Source organism: Arvicola amphibius, chromosome 8 (genome assembly GCF_903992535.2).
Source record: "Arvicola amphibius chromosome 8, mArvAmp1.2, whole genome shotgun sequence".
Classification (NCBI taxonomy): Eukaryota; Metazoa; Chordata; class Mammalia; order Rodentia; family Cricetidae; genus Arvicola; species Arvicola amphibius.
Genome location: NC_052054.1, coordinates 14,616,189 through 14,641,702, shown reverse-complemented (window position 1 = coordinate 14,641,702; position 25,514 = coordinate 14,616,189). Strand labels below are relative to the sequence as shown.

Sequence of the window (25,514 nt, the reverse complement as noted above, 5' to 3'; positions counted from 1 at the left end):
GTAGAGAGCGTTCCTCATCCTTCCTAAGTGTCTTCTTGTTGGCTATTTTTCATTGAATTCATTTTGTAAAAAACCAGAACATTGATACAATGGACTCTAGAGACAGACAACTGAAAATGTCAAGAGGTTTTAACTGTATCGTATTTACAATAAGAACAAAATTAGCCTGCTCCATACCTCATATTGACTTCCTGCAGGGTACTGGAGAGTGTCTCTGTCACGGGTGGGTGACACTCCTTCAACAGCTGGTTGGTAATGGAGCTGAATTTCTGCAAGTCCTCTTCCTGCTTTTCCAGGCTGTCGTGAAGATTCTGCCCAAACAAAGAGTCCCACAATGACAAACAGCAACTAAATTCTATAAGCAAGTTTGGAAGAGTTTAGTGTCATGGGCATGCACGGGTTTGTTCACTGCTTTTAACAAGACTATCGTCCCTATCTTATAATCCTGTTCTGCAAGAAGAGTCATGGCAATTGAGCTCCCTTATGCTAATACGCGGATTCTTCTTGAAAAATTCACAGAGGATGTCCTCCTTGCTTAGGGAGGAAGCTGGAGCAGTGGTCCAGGTGCTGTCTCCCACATGGTGGCTCCTTTTGATGCTCAATGCTCAGGCCTCTGTGTCATTAAACATCTAGAGTGATTGATGAGTATGACATCAAATCACAGCTTTTCCATAGATCACCTCTAAATTTTATCTCATGCAAAGGTTTTCCTATGTTTTTATGATTAACTGGCAGAAAATAACTGTAAAAATCCATAGGACAATCATTTTGGATAATTGATCAAACATATTCATACTTGTTTATATTGTGGGATGATTAAATAACCTAATTAAAACACCATTGATGTGTATGCTGTGAATACCATTGGTTAATAAAGAAACTGCCTTGGCCTGATAGGGTAGAACTTAGGTAGGTGGGGAAAGCTATATTGAGTGCTGGGAGAAAGGAAGCAGAATTAGAGAGAAACCATGTAGCCCCTTCTTGAGACAGACACTGGAACTTTATTGGGTAAGCCACAGCCATGTGGTGATACACAGATTAATAGAAATTGGTTAAATTAATATGTAAGAGTTAGCCAATAAGAAGCTAGAGCTAATGGGCCAAGCAGTGATTGAATTAATATAGTTTCTGTGTGATTCTTTCAGGGGTCTGGACAGCCGGGAAATGAACAAGAGCACAAGCGGCATCCTTTAACACATCATCACCTCACATACTTAATTACTTTAGTTCAGAACAGTGGATCTCAACCTTTCCTGATACTACAACCCTTTAATACAGTTCCTCATGTTATGGTGATCCCCAACCGTAAAATTATTTTCATTGCTACTTCATAACTGTAATATTTCTACTATTAGGAATCATAATGTAAATATCTGATATAACGATAGTTTTATTCAACCCCTGTGAAAGGGTCATTCAACCCCCAAGGGTATCACGACCTACAGGTTGCGAGCCATTGGTCTAGAACTATCAAACTTGCAGAAACAGAGTAGAACGATGGTTACAAGACGTATGAGAGAGAGCTGATAAGGAAAGGAGAGATGTTTCACAGAGAAGAGTTTCATCTAAGCAAGAGAATTCGCCCTCACAATCTTCATGCACTGAACAGTGGCTGTGGTTAATAATACTATGTCTTATACTTTTGATGTCACTTAAAGCAATGAGGATTTATTAGATAAGCTTGGGGATATCTTCTCCCGAGCACTGGGGGGGGGAGTGGGGGGAGGAACTAGAAGAAAGATGTTTCTCTGGACCAGGCACAACATCACATACCCATAATCCCAGCACTGGAATAGCTGAGGCAGGGGAATCATGAGTTCCACATTACTCTGAGCTACATGATGAGACCCAGCCTAATGCCTCTGGGCTGTGTTTTCCTGGAAATATTGTTTAAATGATAACCTCAATTCTAGCGGAAGAGAAATAGGCTATAAAATACAGTACTGCTTACCAATTTTGATTTGCTTGCAATATTCAGTATTGCAATATTCAAGGAAAAGTCTGTTAAATCGTCCCTATCTTGAGACAAATTTCAGGTATTAAATGTAGAATATAGTAATTTTTAAAGTTCTCCAATTTTTTTTAAAATGTGGTTTTAAATTTACTATGCCCAACATGAGTTTTAATGGTTGCGTTCTTAGAAACTGCAACAAGTCTTAAAAAATTTACACATTTCAGTCTTTCTCTTTCCCAAATCCACCCTCAAAAGTCATTCCCTTATAAAAGTCTACTTAGGAGCTCAGCCATATATTAATGCAGATGTCAAGCTGGGGATGTCCGCTAAATGTAAGAAGGCCCGTGCTGCGAATCCCGTCCTTTGAGGGCCAACTCTCAGTCCACGGCCTGTGTATTTTAGCCAGGAAGGATGAACAGTTACAGGTCAGTAGGGCATAGTGCCCAGGTAAGTAAGCAAAGAGGTGAAGACGGTGAAGACACAGGTCATGAACCTGAGAGCAGTGAGAGACGTGAGCTGGGGCTGGATTTAAGACAGACAGCATCAAGTGCATTCTGGGAGACTATGGTGCGGACAGAGACACAGGAAAGCAAGCGAGTTCTGGAAAGAGGACGGTGCTGTCAAGGCCTTGGCTGATGGGATTCTACCGATGAGTCTGAAAACTAGCGTTGAAATGTTTACACCTTGTCTATTTCCTTTTCTGTTGTCTAGTTTCTTAGAAGATAGTTTGAGAGGCAGACTAAGGAAAGAAAGGGACGACATAAATGGTGATGGCAGTGGGTCAAGGAAATAGGTTTGGGTAACCGATCATCGCAGAAAACATACATGTAATTTATTTAACAGGATGTTCAAATCCATTTCTAGATCAGCTAATCCAGTATTTACTACCCACAAGCATGCTTGATTAAGTTAAAATAAAACAAGGAAATTAATATTTTAAATCATTAAACGCAAAGAATATAAGATACTTTAGAATGATTTTTCTGCTTGCTAATTTCTTGCTTTCTTTAATGTAAAATAATGTTAATATGCAGTAAGCCCTTTATTACCTGAAGATTGTCGACCTGAACTTGAACAGCTTCAGAAGAACCAGTCAGCAGCCGGAATCGGGACAGAGAGTATCTGGCCTCCATGATATGACTGTTGATCTCATCAAAGGCTGCTTTGTGGTGGCCCCACTGGGCAAGCACTGACGTCAGTCGCATCTTTAACTCTCCAACCTTTAGGAAAGAACAATGCTTGTCATAACTACATATGATGCAGTATGATGGAATGGAGAAACATTAGCTCCTGAAATACTGCACTGGGGCTTTAGGCACTAAGGGCAGATGAGAACCAAAGAACCGGGGTTACAGGCTGTTGTGAGTTGTCCAATGTAGGTCTTGGCCACTGACCCTGAGTCCTCTGAGAAATAGGCAAGTTCTCTTAACTGCTGAACCACCCCTCTAGCCCCAAAGGACTAACTTTACATTTCTGAAATAGTGTATATTTCTTACATCAAACAATGGATGGGTTTTATGGTGACCTCTGTGTTAATGTCCACATGAACCTTGACCATACTGACTCCCTACCAGCCTCCCCTGTATATACCTTCCTCTAGTCCCCTTCCCCTCCCCAACAGTCCCCCTTCTAAATACATGTTATATATGCATGAGTATAAAATGTAGGTTTCATATACAAAAACAAATAACAAAAAAACGTGATCTCTGTCTGAATCTGGGTTATTTTTCTTAATACGATTACCTCCAGATTCATCCATTTTCCTACAAATGATACAAATTCATTCATCTTTAGGAATCAATAAAACTCTGTGGACACACGCTCCCTTTTTCACCCATTCATCTGTTGGCCGACACGCAGGCTGGACCCATCACTTAGCTACCAGGAGCGTGCAGTAATGACCATGGGCGTACAAGTATCTCTGCAGCATGCTGGCTGCGACTACAGAGACGACACTCCCGCACACGTTCCTCCTCTGGATTTACTGGCACCAGAGAGCACTTGACTTTGGTCTCCAACACTTTATCAGCTTTGGACTTCTGCAGGTCATTAATAACCAACACATGGTCCTCTGGCTAGGGAGTAAGTGCAGCGATGAGTGATTAAACAAAGAGACCATACGCGTCAATCTGTATTTGCTTTCTCTGCTTTTTTTTTCTCAACATAAAGGGAAAATGTTGAAACCTATTGGGATGCTATCTGATGGGCCACAGGACAAAGAAAGTGCTGCCTCAGATGTAAGGTCCAGGCCACAGGTGCGGGCGGGGGCGGGGCTGCCCTGAAGAGTCATAAAATAGCCTTGCAGCCGAGGGAAGGTGATCAGTGGACGTTCTGCATTGCCTGCTTCTTCTCTGTGTCCCCGTTTGTTTTTCACGAGGCCATATTCTGATGGGAGAAATACGTAATTGATGACAATATGGCAAGTCGGTCCCAAGCCTTTGCGGTGATTTATAGAAATGCATAAAATAGAACAGATTTAAAGCTATGCCAAAGATAAAGTGGAAGGCTGGTCTGGAGTAGAGCCCGTGGACAGTAGGAATTGTCGGACGTTTCTGTTCAAGCACATGCCTGTACCTCGACAGCATTCACTCCTCACGTCTCTTCCTCATCTCTCCAGCCCATGTCCCTCTCCTTTTCCAAGGCAGCCCTCTTTCTGTTTACATGTGTTTGGATATGTGTGCATGTGTGGATTTGTGGATGTGCATGTGTGTGTGTATGCCGGTGTGGACGCGAGTGTGTGTGTGTTTGTGTGTGCATGTGTGGATGCATATGTGTGTGTAAATGCATGCATATTTGTGTTTTAAGTGCATGCAAATGTGTGTATGCTTGCAAGTATGCATGCATGTGTGTGTAGGTGCATGCATACGTGTGTGCGCACGTGCCCTCAGCTGTTTGCCCTCCGCTCCAGTTTGTAAGATGTGGCTAACTAAGCACCCAGACTCTGATGGACTGGGGATCACTGTGACCTTACATAGTGAGGCATGGTACTCATTGTCATACTTTTCTTATTGGAAGATTCAGCACACCACTGAGGGCATTATCAAGTCTCTTTGTAGAGATTACATTTTACTGTCAGAGACTGAAACACACAAGGGAATGATATAGCATGCGAGGAGAAGGGAGCAGGCAAGCCGAAGTCTCTGAGCACAGGGCGTGCCTATTGGGCCCAAGAAGAGAGTGAGACCAATGTGTCTAAAGCAAAATGACCTTGCAGGGTCAGAGAGACAGTGGGAAACCAGGTCAAGACCCAGCTCTGGTTTCAATCCTTATGAGACCAGAAGTTACTGCAGGATTTTCAACATGGGGATGTCTTGATGTGACTTCGTTCGAACAGGCTCTGCTGAGATATTGATTGCTTAAGAGACCATGGAAATAATCCAAGCAAGAGATGGCAGGAACATAAATCAGGGTGCTACTTGCGCAGATGGGTTGGATTCTAATCTATTCTGGGAGTGTATCTGCCAATATTTTCTGATGAACTAGGTATGGCTGTGAGAGGAAGAAAGGAGGGCAGGGTGGCTGCAAAAGATTTCTGCCCAAGCAATTGGCATGACAGTTGCTGGCAACTGAGATGGTAGCAAGAATAGGTTTGTGGAGGAAGCTATGACTTACTTTAGGCATAGGAGTTGAAAATGCCTGTTGGTCACAGGTTTCTCTTCCTGTCTCTATTTAGAAGTCTAGGAGAAACTAAAGATGTGGCCATTCTCCCTGGAGAACTATCTGTCCCTAGATGGTATCTATGACTACGAGGATGGGTACAATTAAAAGAGGGATGTTTATAATAATGTGTATTATAGGAAACACCAGAAATTAAAGGACACTGATGAAACAGACTCAGTGATACCCAGGGGTGATGGAGAGAGCTGATAACTATTTAATCGGTTGCTTTCAGCAAATGTCAGCCCTGAGTTTCACAGGAGCAGGAGCTGGGTCTCGGGAGCGAGCTTACCGAGTGGTCTAAACCGGCCCAAGTCTGGCTGAGTTCCTGCAGTGTGCTCATGACACTGCCAGAGACCTCCTCCTTCTTGTTCTGAATCAATGCAAGTCCACTCTGCTCAATTTTCTCTACTTCCTTCTCTTTTGCTTTAATCAAATCTTCCAGTTCCTGAAAGATTAAAAAAAATATATATAGTTATTTTAAATTGTTCTATTATGGAACTCCGGGGTGCACAGAAATTGAGTCATTATAGCTTTATGTGCTAAAACCCTGCCACTAATCCAAAAAGATTACCATTCTCAAAAGATGGTCTGTACAGGGACACTTCCTCCTATACTTAAATGTTAAAAAAAAAGATGGTCTTTTTATCCATAGTAAATTAGCATAACCTGGAAAATATAAAATCTGATCATCCGCCAGATAAAGAAATGTCATTATATACCTTTTTCAAAAAGTTGGAAGGAAAGAAATACATCTCCAAAATTGTAATATGATTATATTCTGAAACCCAAACACGCCGATGTTTTAAAGTCACATGGTCTAGCGGGTGTACCTGAGATTCAGACATAGCTTTGTTGCGTTTTAGCTGTGTAGCTCTGTAAGTGAGGAACTTTTACTGAGTCTCAATTTCTTCAAATGGGGAAACTAAAGACTGGGAGAGAATTACTATTATCTTCTCTTCCTCCAGTACTCTCATCTTATGTGATTCTGAACAGCTACAGGCTTCTTCGTATCTTAAATCCTCATTTTCTTTGGAAGGTGCTTTTTATGGCTGTTTGACTAAAATGTTCAAAAAAGAAAAGTAAAATGAGAAAAGGCTCAGGGCTCACTCTTAAATCATACATTAGAGGAGGCTGGGGTGATGGTTCTGTGGTTAAAAGCACTGACTGCGCTTCCAGAGGACCTGGGTTCGATTCTCAGCACCTACATTGTGGCTCACACACATATGTCGTTACGCCTCCTCTGGCCATCGATAGTAGCACAGGTGTGCACATTGGGGACAGATATACATGCAAGCAAAACATTCCGACACATAAAAGAGTGGATTTATATAAAAGCAAAAACTGTACATTACAATCCCACCCAACTCATATCTGAACACCGCTGGGGCACAGTGAAACAGCAGGGCATGGCTTTCAACATTCTTCAATAGATGGAGAAGCGGGAAATCGGGCCATTCAATCTCTTTGGGGTTACAATGCTGCTGAGGGCTGCAGTGGAAAGTGGGGCTTTTTATTGCCAGGGACCTGTGTGGAGCCCTCTAAACCCAGGTCTGTAGAGGAGTGTGAATCTCATATTGGGGGAATATGATAAATTAGGTATGAAGACATGGTCGGTCACATTCTCAGATCCAGGTACATATCCCAGATTCATATAAGAATCTGAAAACCCTTGAGGTTAGAAGGGAGAACATTTCAAAAATATTTTAAGCTCAGAGAAAATTAACTATGCAAGAAAAATTCTTGTCCTTCCTCTCGATTGATCCAAATTTTAGTTGTTTGGTGGGGACATATGCATGCACCTGGGTGTGTGAATACAGAAGCCAGGTCAGTTTGGGGTGTCTTCCCCAAATTTTGACACAGAGTCTTTCCCTATACCTGGAACTCACAGACTGGTTATAACTGGCTAGCCAGTGAGCCCCAAGGATCCTCCTGTCTCCGTCTTTCCAGACACTATCGCACCCAGCTTTTATAGAGGTCAGGGATCTAAACCTAGGTCCTTAATGACCATAGGACAAGCATTTTACCAACTCAGTGACTCATATAAGAATAAAGATATTGTAGTTGAGTAGCTGTTGTTTGTGAGACGTCTCCACTAAATTAAGTGCAAATACTGTGCTTATTTTCATGTACTTACGTAAATGCTTTTGTTGTGATGTCATTCTCTCCTCTCTGCTTTTGCCAATATTATGACAGTGTCCATAATCAATGGCGTGGAAGCTAATGATTACTGAGGTAATGCTTCCTTTACTCAGTATAGAAAATGTAATTAATTTTACATTTTAAGATAGTTTTCTTTTTTTAGGGTTTTTTATAATTTATTTTATTTTTTTTAAAAGAAAACAAACTATCTTTTTTCATTTTACATACCAATCCCAGTTCCCACTCCCTCCCCTTCTCCCAGTCCCTCCACCTACCCTCCCCCCAGCCCATCCCTATCCACTCCTCAGAGAGGGTAAGGCACTTTGCTTTAGGGAAGGTTCAAGGCCCTCCCTACTATATCCAGACTGAGCAAGGTATCCGTCCAAAGAGAATGGGTTCAGTACAAGCAGTAGAGTAAATTCTAGTGCCTCTGCCAGTGGCCCTGCAGTCTGCCCCAACCATACAACTGTCCCCCACATTCAGAAGGTCTAGTTTGGTCCTATGCTAGTTCCTTCCCTGTTCAGTTGAAGTTGGTGAGCTCCCATTAGCTCAGGCAAACTGTTTCAGTGGGTGAAGGGAGAAGGGGAGGGGGAGGAGAACTTGAGAGGACGGGATAGTTGAGATGGAGGAAGGACAGATATGAGAGCAAGGAAAGAGATATTTTGATTGAGGGAGCTTTATGGGGCTAGCAAGAAACCTGGCTCTAGAGGAAATCACAAGGATGACCCCAGCTAAGACCTTAAGCAATAGAGGAGAGGGTGCTTGAAATGGCCTTGCCCCATAGTCAACTGATGAATATCTTAAATGTCACCATAGATCCTTCATCCAACTGATGAAAACAGAGGCAGAGACCCACAGCGAAGCACTGGGCTGAGCTCCCAAAGTTCAGTTGAAGAGTAAGAGGAGTGAGAATATGAGCAAAGAGGTTAAGATATTTCTGTAATTTTCCTAAGATATAAATAACCATGCATGATTATCCCAATTAATATTTAATATGCAGTACATAATTATATTAGCAATCCTTCCTATATATAGCAATCCTTCCTATAAGATCCTAAAATTTAAATATTAGAATTAAATATATCTTCAGTCATTCACAGTGGTAAACTTTCTCAGAAAGTAATACTGAATGAATGGTTCATGGATTATACATCTCAGAAGAGCTGACTGTACCTGGGCACAACCCAGGAGTGAAGCAGGACTGAAAGATATTTCTGCATAAAGGTGTGTTTGCCTTTCCATAATAATTTTTTTTAAAAAAATCTCTAGTTCTGATCAATTGAAACAAAAGCCAATCCTAATATTTCTGTAATAGTAAATTTTTCCCAACTTGGATTAATTCACAAATATGAGTTTTTATATTGCATTCAATCAATAAATCACCTCTAAAAGAGACTGGAAAAGTATTCAAGCTTTTTAAAACAAAACAAACCCTGAATCCAGTCACTGATTTAAGTACACTGGCTTGAATTTCATGCTGTGGGCCAAAGAAACAATTTCTCAAAAATGACAATAAATTTTATCGAAGTTTGTAGAATTGCCAATTAGGACCCGCCAGTTAGGCTATTGTGATTTATATATGCTGTCCCAAAACAACTGTGTGGGCTCCTCTCTGGTCCTTCAGGTTTGAAAGAAATGGCTTTTCATGAATTGGCATGGGCATAGAGTTCTTTAAACCACAATGTAAGTTTTGTCTCTGAAACTGCCTGAAGTGACCCTTGGGGAACCTGAGACTTAAGTCCCACAGGCAATAAAATTTGGCTAAACTTCTGCAATATTTTTCAGACATCAATGTGTCTCCCTACTAAAAAGAAGACATATATAAGAATAAAATCAAAATAGAAAAAGAGCATTAAAGAGAAGAGAAAACTAGTGAGAAAGAGACAGCGGGGCTGGAGAGAGAGCTCGGTGATGAAGAGTACTGCTGTCCCACAGGCCTGGGGTTCAGTTCCCAGCTCACTCATGAGAGGTAGCTCACAAGTATCTACAACTACAGGACGAGGGGGTGCAAGGCCCAATTCCAGCCTCTGAGAGCACACACACACACACACACACACACACACACACACACACACACACACACACACGGGATGGGGCGAAAGAAAGAGAAAGAGAGAGATAGATAAATAAGGTAATTCTTTAAAGGAAGAGAAAACAAGAGAAGAAAGGGATGAAAAAGGATAGGATAATATGGCTAGAGGATCAAACTTCAAAGAGAACGCCAACAAGCAACCTTTCAGTAGTAAAGTGACCTTGACCATGAGACTGGGAAGCACTTATCTTGCTGATGTTAGCATGTATGGGCTGCCTTTTAAAATTAATGGAAATATTTTAACTTTGAGGGCTGAACAAAACTATCACTTTTCAACCCTAAAAGCGAATTTTTGAAATGCTGACTTATTTTTCAGATTTTGGAATTTATGGTCTAAATTGGAAGTACCTCTGGCTTCCTAAAAACATGAAATTCAACAAGATCAGTTGACGAGCATATTTGGTCTTCATTCTTTTATAAATCCATCTTCTGATGGGAGGCATTCAAAAGTGTTAATTAAAAGTGCTTCTCACTGATCAGAGTGGGTGCAAACCTGTAACCCCAGCATTTAGGAAGCAGAGACAGGAGGATCAAGAGTTAAAGACCAGCCTTGGCTACGTGTTGAGTTTGGAGGCCATCTTGAACCACATGAGACTTTTTCTTTAAAAAAAGAAAAGAAAAAGTCAGGTGGTAGTGATGCACACCCTTAGTCACAGCACTCTAGAGGCAGAGGCAGGTCGATCTCTGTGAGTTCGAGGCCAGCCTGATCTACAGAGAGAGTTTTTGAATAGTCAGAGCTGTTACACAGAGAAATCCTACTAAGACAAAAAAAGCATTTTGACATCAGATGTGAAGATGCAGAATTTGGAGTTTGCCCAGCTGGTTTTCGGTCTTGCTTTGGTCCAGAATTTTTTTTCACTATTCTCATTTCCCTTTGTTTTGGAATGGTAATGTGTATCCTAGGCTATTTCATGCTGGAAGTATGCATTCTGCTTTATGATTTTGATTTTATAGGTGATTACAGTTAAGAGTTTGCATGAATCTCAGGAGAGACTTTAAACTTTGGACTTTTAAACATTGTTGAGACTGTGATAGACTATGGGGAGTTTTGAAGTTGGATTAAATGTAGTTTTCACTATGAAATTGTTAAAAAATTATGGGGGCCAGGAAATGGAATATGGTAGTTTGAATGTAACTGGTCTCCATAAGCTCATAGAGAAGGCACTATTAAGCGGTATGGCCTTGTTAAAGTAGGTGTAGCCTTGTTGGAGGAAGTGTCACTGTGGGGGCAGGCTTTGAGGTCTCTTTTGCTCAAGCTTCCCTCAATGTGGCTTTCAGACCATTTCCTGTTGCCTGCAAAAAAGACTCTCAGCTACTTCGCCAGTTCTATGTCTGTCTGGACACTGCCATGTTCCCTACCATGACCATAACAAACAAAATCTCTGAAACTGTAGAGAGCCCCTATTAAATGTTTTCCTTTATAAGAGTTGCTGCGGTTATGATGTCTCTCCATAGCAATAGAAACCCTAAGGCAGGGTCCCAGAAAAAGAACTGGATAAGTAAGTGTAAATCATTAGTGCTGGTAGGAGACTAAGTAAATATTCTTTGACAATTATAATTAACTTAAAGTATAACTTGAATTTTTAAAAATCTCAATAAATATATGTCTTTCTTCCATTAAAACAACAACAACAACAAAACAAAATAACTAATAATTTCATACAGCTTCAAAAACGTAACCATTCTTGGACCACATGGCATGTTCCTTTTCTTAACTATAAGGCTTTGTGTGGGGGCTTAAGGTGGGCCATCACACCTGATCCAAATTTATTTGGGTCCTGGCGAACCGAACTGGATCCTCATATTTGTACAACAAGCACTTTATCTGCTGAGCTATGCCCTCAGTCCCTATATTGACATCTTTAAGGCAAAGAATAATTTGGGTAGATGTACAAATATACCTAAAATATTGTTAAGTCTTAAATCTGATGATCAGTGTATGGGATTATGATAAACACATAACTGTGTCTACTTATATGAATAGTTGATCCTTTCTATAATCTCAAAACTTTAAAATCAGGTGATGAAGCCTAACAGAGTTAGGAGAAGAAAAACAACCTAACAAGGCATCATGGTACATAACTGTAATCCTAGTACCATGAATATGGAGGCTGGAGGACTCCTGCACTGGCTGTATAGCAAGATTCTGATTCAAAATCAAACAAATGGCAACAAAATGACTATTTGATCAACCTGGTCAGCTCATGTAATGAGAGACAAGGGTCAACAGATGCAGTTATTAAGAAAGCATTAACTCATAACGCTTGAGCCAGCAATGCCCCCTCCCCCAACACAGGCCTGGAGGTGTGAGGCAAAGCCGGGAGCCGCCTGACCGTGTTACCTGGCAGTCCTTCAGGGCATTCTGAACAGAAGTCTGATCACCAATCTGCCGTTGCTGTTTCAGCTTCTTCTCCTGGGTTTCAAACCAAGCTTTCAGAGACTGTACACTGTTTTCATACTCTGACCAAGACTCCAACAAGCCTTCCAGCAGCTGGATCTAAACAAACAAAAAGACTCAGATTTCAAAAAGTTTGTTTTAAAATCAAATCGCTGGGACCAAAAAAAAAAAAAAATGACCTAATACAATTTCTTACGAAGTAAGAGTTCTTGGGAAGCAACAGGGATCTGGGAAGGACTACAGTAGAAAGTGTCACATATTGCATGAAAATGGCCTTACAAAGCCCTGCATGATACAATAAAAATGTGGAAAATGGAATTTCTTAAAATACAGTCTATTGCATATATAAATGAAGAAAATGAAGTTCACTAAATATCAATCAATGGCTATTATTGGTAAAAAATAAAACTATAATCAACCTAAAGTAAAAGGAAGAAAAATGAAGAGGCATCTTAAAAACAATCAGACCCATGAAATGTACATAGAAGGGAGGGTGTGTAAGAGAACAGGACGAAAGATGTCCAGAGTTAGGTCACTTTCTGGGTACTGTGGGAAACTCTTCTCACGCTTCATCTAGCCATACACCCCACTTGTGGAACAGTTCCCTGCCAGCCTGAGCCTGTTCTTGGGGTTCGCATCAGTATCAGAAGGATGGGCCACCTTGCTCACCTTCTCAGCCACGTGACCTTGCAAGAGCTGCCAACTTTTGTTCATAGCTCCAAGCTGCTCGGCAAAATCGGTCTTATCACTGCGTTTGCTCTCCACATCCTGGCTGCTAATCTGTAGCACCGACTGGTTCACAAAGTCCGCCGTCAGCTGCTTACAGTTCAGGTCTATCTTGAAACCCTACGAGAGAGGCGAGAGACTCAGACAACACGCTTCCGTGTACAAAAGTCTTAGCATGTTCCCAGGAGTTGGAAAGCCTTTGCAAACCCACTTGTGACTGTTATCACTCCCATGATGTCATCCAAATGACACAATCTTTGCTTCTTCACATGACCTACTAGGTTAGGGACTGGAATATGCATTCATTATGTTTATAAAATTGCACACTGCACACATAAATAGCATGTGCATGATATGTAGAAATGGGTGAATTACTTCATTATCTTTCAGTGTGTTATAGTTTGAGTGTATAATGTCTTTCATAGGCCCACGTGTTTGGACACTTGGTCCCCAGTCCGTGATGCTTCTTTCTGAGAAGGTTACAGAACCTTAAGAAAGTAGAGGCTCACTGGAGAACCATCTTGGGGGGGCAGTCTTTGAGGTTTGATAGTGTGACCCCACATTGACTTTCTAGCTCTCTGCTTCCTGTGTATAGATAAAATGTGATTGGTCAGCCTTGTGTTCCTGTTTCCAGACCTTTCCCTCCATTGCAAACTGCATCCCTACTGTGACTGTTATCCTGACTTCCTCAGTTGCTGTAGTCAGGGTATTCTATTACAAAAACAGCAAACAGCTGACACACTGCTTCTGTACCTAGCATTTCCACACACTTACTTCTGAAGGGCTCTGTCTGTCTATTGTATAGGGGATACATACATTCTAAGCCCCGGTTGGAGTTTCTGAGCACCTTCAAATAAAAGTCTACGTGTATGAAAATGAAAAGCTCAGTGTCAGTTACCTTATATTTCTGCAGGTAGTCGTGGATCGCCTTGTAACCCACTGCATTTCTTATGTCCTCTTCATCCTTCTGGATTACACTTTCCATGAGTGCAATCCAACTCATGACCTCAGAAATGGCATGGCGGGAGGGCAGTTTGTCCATCTGGAGCTGTAGAGTTGAGACCCAACTCTAAAATGAGTCCCAAGCACTAAAATTCAGACCCAATCGCTGTTACCACAGTGCTTCTCCACCTTCCTACCGTTGCAGCTCTTTAATACAGTTCCTCATGTTGGGCTTACCCTCTACTATAAGATTATTTTCACTGTTACTTCATAACTGTACTTTTGCTACTGTTAAAAACAACAACGTCAATATCCGTGTTTTCTGATGGTCTTAGGTAACCCCTGTGAAAGGGTCATTCAACTCCCAAAGGGGTCACGATCCACAGTGAGACCCCTTTGCAGATTTTTATTAACACAGCAAGAGAAGCAGCGGCCCTTTATACTTTTCCGATCTCTGAAGTTTGAAACACCAGGCAAGCACAGTAACACTAATCACCTAATGCTCACTCGACATATGATGCCATCAACGCTACATAAATATTACCTAATTAACCAAAACACCAGCAAGAAAACATAGTCTTACTTTATAGCTAGTTTTATGAGTTTCAAAAATAACCTTAAATACAAAACATTCAACAGATGTATCCTATTAATTATCCTGTAAAATCTCTGTGTATTATGACTCAGGAATGTTAAAAGGGAGAAAAATATCACACTGAAAGGTATTAATTTCTCTGCTTTCTGGAACTCTCCTATTTGTTCCTAAGATTTAATTTCCTGAGTATTTAAGATAGACTCAGATTTCTGAATTTGGCTTCATATCATATCATGCATATCAGCATGACCATGATTAGCAAAAATGGAAGCAATTCTTTACATATTCATGATTCAACAGTTTCTGGTATGTGATGGGTTATGCCTATAACCCCAGCCCTTTCAGGAGCTGAGGAAGGAAGATCACCACAAACACAGGACTACCCAGGGCTACAAGGTAAGACCTTGCCTCCTAATATAAATAAAATTAAATGTATATAATCTAATTCTATGTGGTACTAAAAGACCAGAGGAAGATGGCATTGCTCCTCCCTTCTAGGACTATAGAGCTCCCTGGACTGGAGAGATACAACATGTGTACTAAAGACATGTGTACTAAAGACATGTGTACTAAAGACATGTGTACTAAAGACATGTGTACTAAAGAAAGACATGTGTACTAAAGACATGTGTACTAAAGACATGTGTACTAAAGAAAGACATGTGTACTAAAGACATGTGTACTAAAGACATGTGTACTAAAGAAAGACATGTGTACTAAAGACATGTGTACTAAAGACATGTGTACTAAAGACATGTGTACTAAAGACATGTATACTAAAGACATGTGTACTAAATACCTGATCTACAGTGATGAATGCTAAAGAGAAAAAAAGATTAAAATGTTCCAGGTAGGTTAGACATATTACCAATCAGAATATAGTCATGAGCTGAATGTCATTGCTCAGTGTGGAGCCCCATATACAATGGTGGGCCTAAAATATTATCACAAGCGAAAGAGCCTGTGGTCTATCTTTGGTTTGTGGTAAGTACATTGTGATGTCTGAACAATGACGAAAAGGACCAAGGACCTATTTATCAGAATGCATCCCTGTCATAAACAATGTATGACTACTTTTATACTGAGTAAGATCCAGTTTCCTTTTTGGCTATAAGATGGCAGATCTTCTATGTATGTTATAGATCCTCACAATTTTAAGAGGTGCCTATGTTTTAGCCATGAAATGTCAGTTCAAAGGTCAAAGTTTTCAAGTTAAGTTTCAAACAGAGAGAGAGAGAGAGAGAGAGAGAGAGAGAGAGAGAGAGAGAGAGAGAGAGAGAGAGAGAGAGAGAGAGAGAGAGAGAGAAGTGCTTTGGGAAAGAATGCTGTCTGAAGAGGGATTTGTGGGATGATTCAGTTTTAACACATAGCAGAACAGCAGGGGGAACAGATAAGTCCTGGTTAACTCTGATTTGCATTCATATGACAGAAATCAACGGTTACCAAATAAACCAACTTTATCTTGGTACCTGGTGGAGCTTCTCCTGCACAACAGGGATGCTTGTTAGCAGGTCAGTCCACTGGTTGTCCATGCGGGACAGCTCAGCACGCAGAGCAGCTGTATCTACTTTCTTTAATCGAAGAAGTTGATTCCCTGTGCTCATGACTGATGATTTCAGGGAAGACTTGGCATCTACCTCCTTAGAGAACTCCTTAAAGAAAACAAAAGTCACAGTGTTCAGTTTAGCATCAAATAGCTGGACCTTTCCATTCAAGGACAGAGACCAACCTAGAGTGATGGAGGAGGGTCATCTGTCTATGTGTTACTTTCATTGGTTAATAAAGAAACTGCCTTGGCCGTTTAATAGGACAGAAAATTAGGTAGGCAGAGTAGACAGAACAGAATTGTGGGTGAAAGAAAGCAGAGTCAGGCAGATGCCTCAGGCAGATGCCATAGCTCTCTCTGAGATGGAAGCAGGTTAGAATCTTCCTGGTAAGCCACCACTTCGTGGTGCTACACAGATTATTAGAAATGGGCTAATCAAGAAATGAGAATTAGCCAATAAGAGGCTGAAACTAATGGGCTAGGCAGTGTTTAAAAAAATACAATTTGCATGTTGTTATTTCTGGGGCTAAGTTAGCGGTGCGGGACCCGGGTGGGACAAAAAGCAGGCCCACTGCTCCTCCTTCTACAAATGGCAGTTTCCATGTAATTATTTTGGGTAAAACTAGCCAGGGGCCGGGAGCCAGGCAGCGGGAAGGTGCCCGCAGCTCCTACTACAAATGGCGCACAAGGTATTTCCACATCTTGAGGGCTACGTCATGTGGAGCTCTTTGGAGACAATCAAACGCACCACACCTTTATCTTCAAAAGAGGCTGGTCCATGGCCTGAAAACCAACTGAAAGAGGCAATTTGGAACCCCACTTGTTCACAACAACAGTAACTCAAAGTCAACCTCAAAATTGTCTATGATAATTTACTTTCTTTACTGTGTCTGCTGACTGCTGGCTTGCTGTGTACTGTTCCATGAGTCCAGGCTGAGAAACACAATGAGTTCAAATGTTCTAAGTTCTTAGACTAACCAGGAAAGCATTGAGATGATCCCGGACCATTTCCAGTTCTTGTGGGACTGTCACAGATTGCTGAGTCCAAAATGCCAGCCTGTCCTTTGCAGACTGTAGCCAGTGAGTCAGGTCCGCAGATTCACTTTGATACCTTTAAGCATATTAAGGAGTCTATTAATAAAATGTTCAGTCTCTATCATCTGTTGTCAGTTAAAATGAGAGCCCCAAAAGACTTGGAAGGAAAGTATACAAGGCTGATGCTCTGAAATTCTGTTCTTTTAATATTTATATCTTAAGTCTGTCCTGGGTTTCAGTGCCCTCTTTGCTAAGCTGAAAAGAAGAAAATCTTTCTCTCTCCTTGCACGGACACTGTTGGGAAATATTGGGTCAGGGTTATAAAAACCTGTCTGAAAGAAAGGTGACAGAAGAAACAGTCCTTCATTTAACAAAATCCAAATAACAGCCTCCTTTGACTGTTTCCCATTAGGATTGCAGAGTAATATATTCCCCCGGGCATGTATATTGAGGGCTTGGTTCCCAGTTGGTGTCACCACATGGGGAGGTGCTGGGCATCTAGAAGAACTGGAGACCAACAAGTGGAAGGAGGTCACATGGAGCTGGCCTTGAAAGGTGGCCTCTCCCTCTCCCCGTCCCTCCCTCCCTCCCTCCCTCCCTCCCTCCCTCCCTCCCTCCCTCCCTCCCTCCCTCCCTCCCTCCCTCTCTCCCTCCCTCTCTCTCTCTCTCAGGCAGCTATGAGGTGAGATATCTCTTCTATCATTTGTTTCTGCCTCAGGACCCAAAACAATAGATCTGACTGACCTTAGCCTGAAACCTCTGAAATAATAGACTAAGACAAATCTTCCTTCTGATAAACTGTTTTTCTCAGCTGTAGGTCACAGGAAGAAAATCTAAGATATTTCCCATGACCTGTGAGGAGAATGCTCTCACTCAGCATTGCCCCGTCTCTAAGGCTTCCAAGCAACTAGACAAGGTAAGGGTGGGGCAGCAGAGTTGGCAGCATTGGGTGACAGTCGCTCAGCTAGCTTTAATCACACAACTAAAAGAACAGGAATCCAACCGGGAACCCTCAGATTGTCTTTACCTTCCAAACTGTGCCATTTTCTAAATGTGCACATCTTTTCCAAGCCCAGCATCTACCAGTCTTAGACATACAACACAGAACTTATCAAAAACGCAGGCCAAATACTCATCCTAGTACCTGGTCCAGTGTTTCAGTATGGTCTCCAGTCTGTGAAGTTCCTTGGACACTCTGTTGGTATTATTTAGCCAGCGCTCTCCGAGTTGATTGAGTTGACTTTCAAGATCTGAGCAGCTGGCAGACATCAAAAGTCGCTTCCCGTCATCTAACACTTGATACAATTTGGGCTGGTATTCGTTAAGGCTGGATTTTAAATGCTGAAACGATTGATGGGTGAAGAGCTTGACTTGGTGTAGCATTATAATTTCTCTGACCTTTATAACACTGGTATTATTTGTTACCAAACATACATTATGTTCCCTCTGCAGCCCTGAAATCTTGAAAAGGTATTTATTAAAATATAGACTTCTCTCTTTTTAAATTCATCGGGAACTTTGGATGTGTTTACAGCTGTCAGGCTTAATTATCTCTTAAACAGTGTGACACCAAAATAAACTCTAAAAACATGCTTGGTGGGGGTTTGGTGAAAATGGTTTTGAAATGAACTCATTTGTTCCAAGAATACTGATTATTTGTCATTATTCTATAATCTATTATCTATGCTCCACCATCCATTACCTATATGCATACCTATTTATCTATCATCTTTATCTGTCTATCTATCTATCTATCTATCTATCTATCTATCTATCTATCTATCTATCATCTATTTATTTTTCAGGGCTGAGAATCTAGTTCATGGTGCCTTGATAATCAAGAAGACCTTTATCACTACTACTGACCTATTAAGTACAGACCAAGAAAGATTTTTTTAAAAAAATATGGAATTCTAATTAAACCCAGTAGGTCATACACATACACAAGGCATAAAAGGAGGGTTTGCTGGTAACAGGGGTTTTAGTTTTAGAAGGGGATAAAGGAGGGAAAGTGTGAGGTGGGACTAAAACTCACTGTATAATGTATAAAGCATCAATCAATAATAAAAGAATACAGCTGGGTGGCAGTGGTGCATGCCTTAATCCCAGCACTGGGGAAACAGAGGCAGGCAGATCTCTGAGAGTTTGAGGCCAGAATGGTCTACAAGAGCAAGTTATAGGACAACCAGAGTTGTTACATAGAGAAACTCTGTCTCGAAAAACCAAAATAAATAAATAATAGTAAAAATAATGATAAATATATACTTAATATTAGATAAAGACAATAATTATTATATAATATATTATATATAATTCATCATATAATAGCTACTATATAATAATTAATAATAAATATATTTATATACTAAGGATAATATATACATATTCTATGTGAATCCATGATTTTAGTAACTTTAAAGAAAAGTAAAAGAGTTATTAAAGTTTAAACTTGTTTATTAGCCGGGCGGTGGTCGCGCACGCCTTTAATCCCAGCACTTGAGAGACAGAGGCAGGTGGATCTCTGTGTGTTTGAGGCCAACCTGATCTACAAGAGCTAGTTTCAAGACAGGCTCCAAAAGCCACAGAGAAACTCTGTATCAAAAAAACCAAAATAAAATAAAATAAACATAAAATAAACTTGTTTGTTACACAAAGTTGTTTAAATTCCATTACAATTATTGGCAAATTTCTAGAGGAAACATTATCACTGAGACACTAGGACGCGGCTGGAAGCCAGACCTGATAGAGATTCATCCTTTCCACAAGTCTGTCCTCGCTCTCCTCCACCAGGCCCACGCTTGGGATGCTGCTCTCAACCACCTCCAGCTGTCTGCTGAGCTCCTGGAGCGTCTCATCCAGATGGGACCACATCTACAAACACAACGGTGATTACTAGGACCCCACACTAGGGAAGCTAGCAAGGAGACCACAAGTTCAAGGACAGCCTGGGCCACAATGGGTCTCAGGGAAATGGAATGAAATCAAGCAACCGGCACCCAAAGAGTGACATCCTCCTACCTGTGTAAAATTTGTTCTTGCTAGATTCTTCTTCAAGACATACCAGGAATGTTTAGTTGGCATTCGTTTTGGGAAACAAAACGTAGTTCTAAAGTAAGTGATATAATGGTGGCCCTTAAAGGGGGGGCATATCTCTTCTCTCTCTCCCTCCATCCCTCTCTCCCTCTCTCTAGCTCTGTTTCTGTCTCTGTCACTCTCTATGTATATGTGTATGTGTGTATGAACACACAAGAATAATAAAAAGAGGCCATAAAATTAAGAGTGGCGGTCACGAGGTCATTGGAGGGGTGAAAATGATATGAATACAGTATTCATGTATAAAAAGCTTAAAAATGAAAAAAGATTATATTAAAAAAAAGAGGGAGGAAAGGGACAAATATAACCCCTAGCACTTAAGGGGACTGGGAAGAATAAGGGAACTGGGGTAGTTTAGGACAACTGACCTAATTATTAACCAAAGAAGGGGACTGATCTGCCAGTGATTTACACAGCATTCTGTGGCTGATTACTCAGTGGAGAATCAATCTGGTGTTCAAGGTCAGATAGTTCTATCAAGGCTAAGACTCAACCTAAGCTTCTCTGAATCTAGAGCATTGGCTTGCAAACCCTCTCTACAATAGACCACATAGTAAATATCCTCAGTTTTGTAGATTAATTAGTATCTATTGCAAGCAGTCATGTCTGCCCTTTGGATGAAGGCAGGAGATCAACAAGCAAATCAATAAAGCTATTATGTTCAAATAACCTTTACAAAAAAGAGGCTACACTTGACCCAGGGGCCAACTCCCATTCTAGAATCTGGATCTGTTAATCAACGGCATCTTTTTGTCCCCTAATTGTCTGCATGATACTTAAAAGACTGTTTGCTTCCCTGTAGATATCAGCCTATGTTCTGATTGTCTTCCCATTGCCTCACTGGAGCACGATATCATCGAGGGCAGTCCTGGGAACATTTTTGTGTTTCTCTTGCCTGGGAATCTGTGGCAACTTGACAAATGCTGAATAAATAAATACTTGATTTCTTCACTTATGACGAATAAGTAAATGCAAGTGAACAGAATAGGGAATGGAATTTCTCAGGCAGAACAGCAAATTCCTAACTGGGACTAAGAACATGGCATATGGCAGCTAGGATCCAAACGTATGTTTTATTATTTCAGTTCAGAGTTTTGGGGGCGTTGTTAGTTTAATTTTTAATGGCACGTATATGTACGCATAGGTTCACATGGGTGCAGATGCCCACAGAGGACTTAGGGACATTCCTAAGCCTCCCAGCTTGGTTACTAGGATCCAAACTTAGGTCCTCTATAAGAACAGCAAGTGCCCTTCTTAACCACTGAGCCATATCCCCAGCCCTCTGGGTTGCTATTTTACAACAAATGAACCCTTCATTTATTTTTGCTCTCAGACCATAAAGATTTATACCCAGATGGCTGTCATCTGTCTCCAAGAGTTCAGTGACAGGTCCTAACACAAGAAATATTGCATTTGAGACAGGACTAGGGATATGTATTTTTCATGTTTCTTGCTCCTCATTAGGTTTTTGGTTTGAAGCTCAAGCCTGCAAACTTCTTCACACATACTCAGAGGTTGGGATTCATCCAGCTGACTCACAATATGATGTGTCCTGAATATGAGGGGATCATGGCAACAGCAAACCATAGGAAAGTATACTTCTGCACAAGGGAGCCCAGGGGGGTCCATTTTGCAGTCAGAAAGATGTTACATGGGCGGCCTCACCTCTAGGATGTACTCAAGCTCCACGCCTCTCTTGTGTGCCTGTTTCAGCACAGCAGAAGCCTGAACCATGCGGTCCGTGTGCAGCTGAGTTTCCTTCCCAATGGCAAAGCTGACGATCTTTCTGAAGAGTGTTTCAGTCAAAATCATATGAGATTCCAGACTCTGGAAATATTCCTGTAAGTATTGTCAGGCAGAAGATCAGCAAGAAGGTCATTGACATCAGCTCTAGAAAAGAACTGTTTCAGCTGTGGAAGCTGATGGAGTAGTTAGCACAAAGAGTGTAGCATCCCAACACGGCGGAACCCCATCTTAACCCAGGCACTATGTGCTTCCTACAGGGGCTTCCTGCAGAGTTAAGGATCCGAGCTCCCAACAGGCCTTCTCTCCTGACCCCACTCAAGTACAACAGGCGCATCATGGTGCTGTAGACACAAGCCTCCAGAACAAAATCCTTCATCCATGACTAGCTGATAGAGAGTCCCCTGGCGTCGTCCGGAGCACAGGGACACTGACTTCAGTGGCACAGTCACTGACCATTGCTGCCACACCACTCTGGCCTCCTGTGTCCCTTTGATATATTAATCCCCTCACCCTCATCTTCAGCTCTGCCTACACTCTGCTTTCCTTGAGATGTTCTCATCTGATACATCAGTGTCTCTCCTTCTGTGGCTGGGTTAAGGCCAACTCTCTCAACTTACAGGCTATTTGCTTTGCTTAAAATGTCTTGCCAAGCATGGCTGCACATATCATAATTCGATAACAGATATTTTAAATTTCCCATGTATTTTACTTCCATGCAGCAGAACTGTAACCATTGCATGAAAAAGATAATTTTTATATAAAAGATCCCAGAAAATGGAGATGGAGATGAACCCTATTCTACCCCATTTCCTGTGCCCAGAACCATGGATATAACTGAAGGACTGGAAGTTGATTGTAACAGCAGACACTGTATTCTTATTTTCTGGGGGGGGGTGGGGGTGGCCCATAATTCATGTCATTCTCACGACAGCTTTGGAGCTCTATTATTTTACAGGTGACAACGCAGAGCCACTTAGTCTATGTAGCTGGCACAAGGTTACCTAGTTGAGTAGAGCAGAGTTGGGTTTTAATTCCTGTCATGACTGTGCCTGTGCTTCTCGCAAAAACTGCAGAAGTCTCCCAGAGAGCATGGACTGGACAGAAGAGGGTGGACTCAACATCATCACCGTCATCATAACTGTTTGTTGTACCAGGAATCAAAATGAGGGTCCACGAACAGTAGGTGACCATGCTACCTCTGAGGTCTATCAGCAGCCTGTGCTGTTTTATTATTTTATTTATTATATTATCCTAGATAATATCTCATTCGTTCACTCCTGCTGAAATTGCTCTTTAGCCGAGGTCTGCCTTGAACTTGAAATTCTTTCTGCTTATACCTCCCAAGTAGCTGGGACTACAAACCTGCGACATCAAGCCTGGCTTAGAATCATTATTTTTAACCACCATTAGTTGATGAAATAATCGTGTGACGGGAAAAGACCTATCAAGCCCAACCTGCACTGAGAGTCAAGCTTGCTTTCAACACAAGCCTGCCTCCCACACTGGCCTTGGCAGCATTTCCCAGGACCAAGGGTCCCTCTGGTCGGCCCAATGGCAGCTGCAGCCGACTCTCTGGAGGACTCTTCCCTGACTGAGCATCCTTTCTCTGTTATTCTGCTGCTCCTTGATCCTAGTTTTCCTTCTGGAATAACTCAAGAGTGAGCTTTTATTGCTCTGGTCAGATTTGAGAAAAAACAGCTGTGAACTTGAAAGCAATGTTTTCATAGCCAAATGATAAGGCTTTAATAAATCATAAGGCTTTTTGGACAGAAAATCTCTGAGAAAAATTAGCAAAAAAAAAAAAAGTAAAGTTCCCCTCCCTTGACCAAGTCCACCATAACAGCCCACCAGAGAGCCTCACAACAATGGAATAGTGATCGCCTAAAACTCGGGGAGATTGTTTTGTTTTCCTTCAGAGAATTCCCATAGCCTGGGAGGCTGAGTCTGTGACCTGGCAAACTTTGCCTAGTCATCGCTAAAAATTTGCTATGTTCGGGTTGTGAGTGGGTGTGGGTGTATCTCTCTGTGTGTGTTAAACATGCATCTGTTCACTAAGGGGTAATGAACCTGGGCTTCATTTTGGAACACACAGATGGAGCCATCTTGGGGTTCCCAGGTCTTATTGTGTGATAAATGTTCTCATCATGCCCAGGAAAGTCTCAGAGGCCAACAGCAACTGCAGGAGAATGTACTCAAGGGCCAGGAGAACTGAATGACGCAAGTAGCCAGCAGCAACTCAATCCCAAAGCCGAGTGGGCAGCCCTGCATTCCCAGAGTGGAGTGAGGAGTCTAGGCAGGGACAAGGGAGGGTCCAAAGGGCCTGGTGGACAGCAAACCCTAAAGGATACCTAGGGGACCACATAAACTTATGCTTGGTTGCATATACTGTTAATTCCAGATCTCAGGAGGTGAAGGCAAGAAGATCAGAAGTCCAAAGTCATCCTCGGCTATATAGTGAGCTTGAGGCCAGCTTGTGCTACATGAGACCCTGTCTTTAAAAAATGATGAATCTGGGTCCCCTAAAGAAAGGTTTTGGGTTTCTCCTACATTTATGTATGAAGACAATTGGTTTAATATTCATAGGGGACTGATAAAATTACTTATATGATTACTTTTTCTTTAATTTTACAAAATCATAAAACAATACCCTTTACCGTTTCTCTCTGCTTCAGATGCTGGTGGATTTGGACAGATATTTACAGCCTATTTAGAGGTGCAAATTATCCAACTGATGAAGCCCGAGTTTATTAGGTTTTCTTCCATCTACATAAGGGTTTCAGAATACGCTATTTCAGCTACATTTCCTGCCCTCTCCTCACCTTGTGCTTGTCTAGCAGTTGTTGAATTTCTTCTTTGGAGGACACAATGATTTTGTGGTCCCCTGCCATCTTCTCTTGCCCCGTGTCCAGCAAGTCTGCCAGATCTTGCAAGGCTCTATCATACTGACTCTTGAGCGCAAGGTTCTGGTTGAGGCTGCTCCTCCGGGAACTGATGGTCACCAATAGCTCATCGTACATGTCCTGAGAAGCAGAGACATTCATACTAGTCTCAGTCACAAAGCTGCAGTACCGAACCCATCACCTGCCCACTACCCTGCCAAGGCCACTCCTTCCCCAGGGACTCTGTGTGGAAGCTAGCTGCCTGTCTTATCATCCTCACCTGGAAACTCTCCAAAAAGAAAAGGAGAGAGAGAGAGAGAGAGAGAGAGGAGAGAGAGAGGAGAGAAAGAAGAGAGAGAGAGAGAGAGAGAGAGAGAGAGAGAGAGAGAGAGAAGAAAAGAAGGGAGGGAGGGGGGAAGGAAGGAAGAAAGAAAAGAAAGGAAGAAAAGAAAGGAAGGAAGGAAGGAAGGATACTCTGGACATCTCTCCCCACATCTTTAATACATATGCATGGGATTGTGACTTTCCCAGGGTTTGATCTTTGGTTATTCAAGTTCTTTTGTTAATCTCGTTTGGCAATCTTACACACTCCTTTCTGCTTTTAATTTGATTTTGCTCTTAATGAACAAATCATAAATCACATAAGAAGAACTGAAGAAGATGCACTAAATTCACAACGATTTAAGAAGGCCATGGCTAGGGTGAAGGA

At 41.7% G+C, this 25,514-nt stretch overlaps 1 protein-coding gene across 6 annotated transcripts in view; it reads right to left on the bottom strand.

Moving 5' to 3' along the window:
- Window positions 1-25,514, bottom strand: part of Syne1 (spectrin repeat containing nuclear envelope protein 1) — a 467,607-nt gene that overhangs the window by 80,724 nt on the left and 361,369 nt on the right. For all 6 annotated transcript variants that reach the window (XM_042055521.1, XM_038339737.1, XM_038339735.1 and 3 more), the window contains 12 exons: window positions 24,746-24,946; window positions 21,846-22,019; window positions 19,827-19,958; window positions 18,232-18,428; window positions 17,031-17,163; window positions 15,976-16,158; window positions 13,868-14,017; window positions 12,913-13,089; window positions 12,187-12,342; window positions 5,904-6,059; window positions 3,004-3,174; window positions 178-311 (listed from right to left, as the gene is read on the bottom strand). In XM_042055521.1, the coding sequence (XP_041911455.1) occupies window positions 178-311; window positions 3,004-3,174; window positions 5,904-6,059; window positions 12,187-12,342; window positions 12,913-13,089; window positions 13,868-14,017; window positions 15,976-16,158; window positions 17,031-17,163; window positions 18,232-18,428; window positions 19,827-19,958; window positions 21,846-22,019; window positions 24,746-24,946 (1,964 nt within the window). The remainder of the gene's footprint in view (window positions 1-177; window positions 312-3,003; window positions 3,175-5,903; window positions 6,060-12,186; window positions 12,343-12,912; window positions 13,090-13,867; window positions 14,018-15,975; window positions 16,159-17,030; window positions 17,164-18,231; window positions 18,429-19,826; window positions 19,959-21,845; window positions 22,020-24,745; window positions 24,947-25,514) is intronic.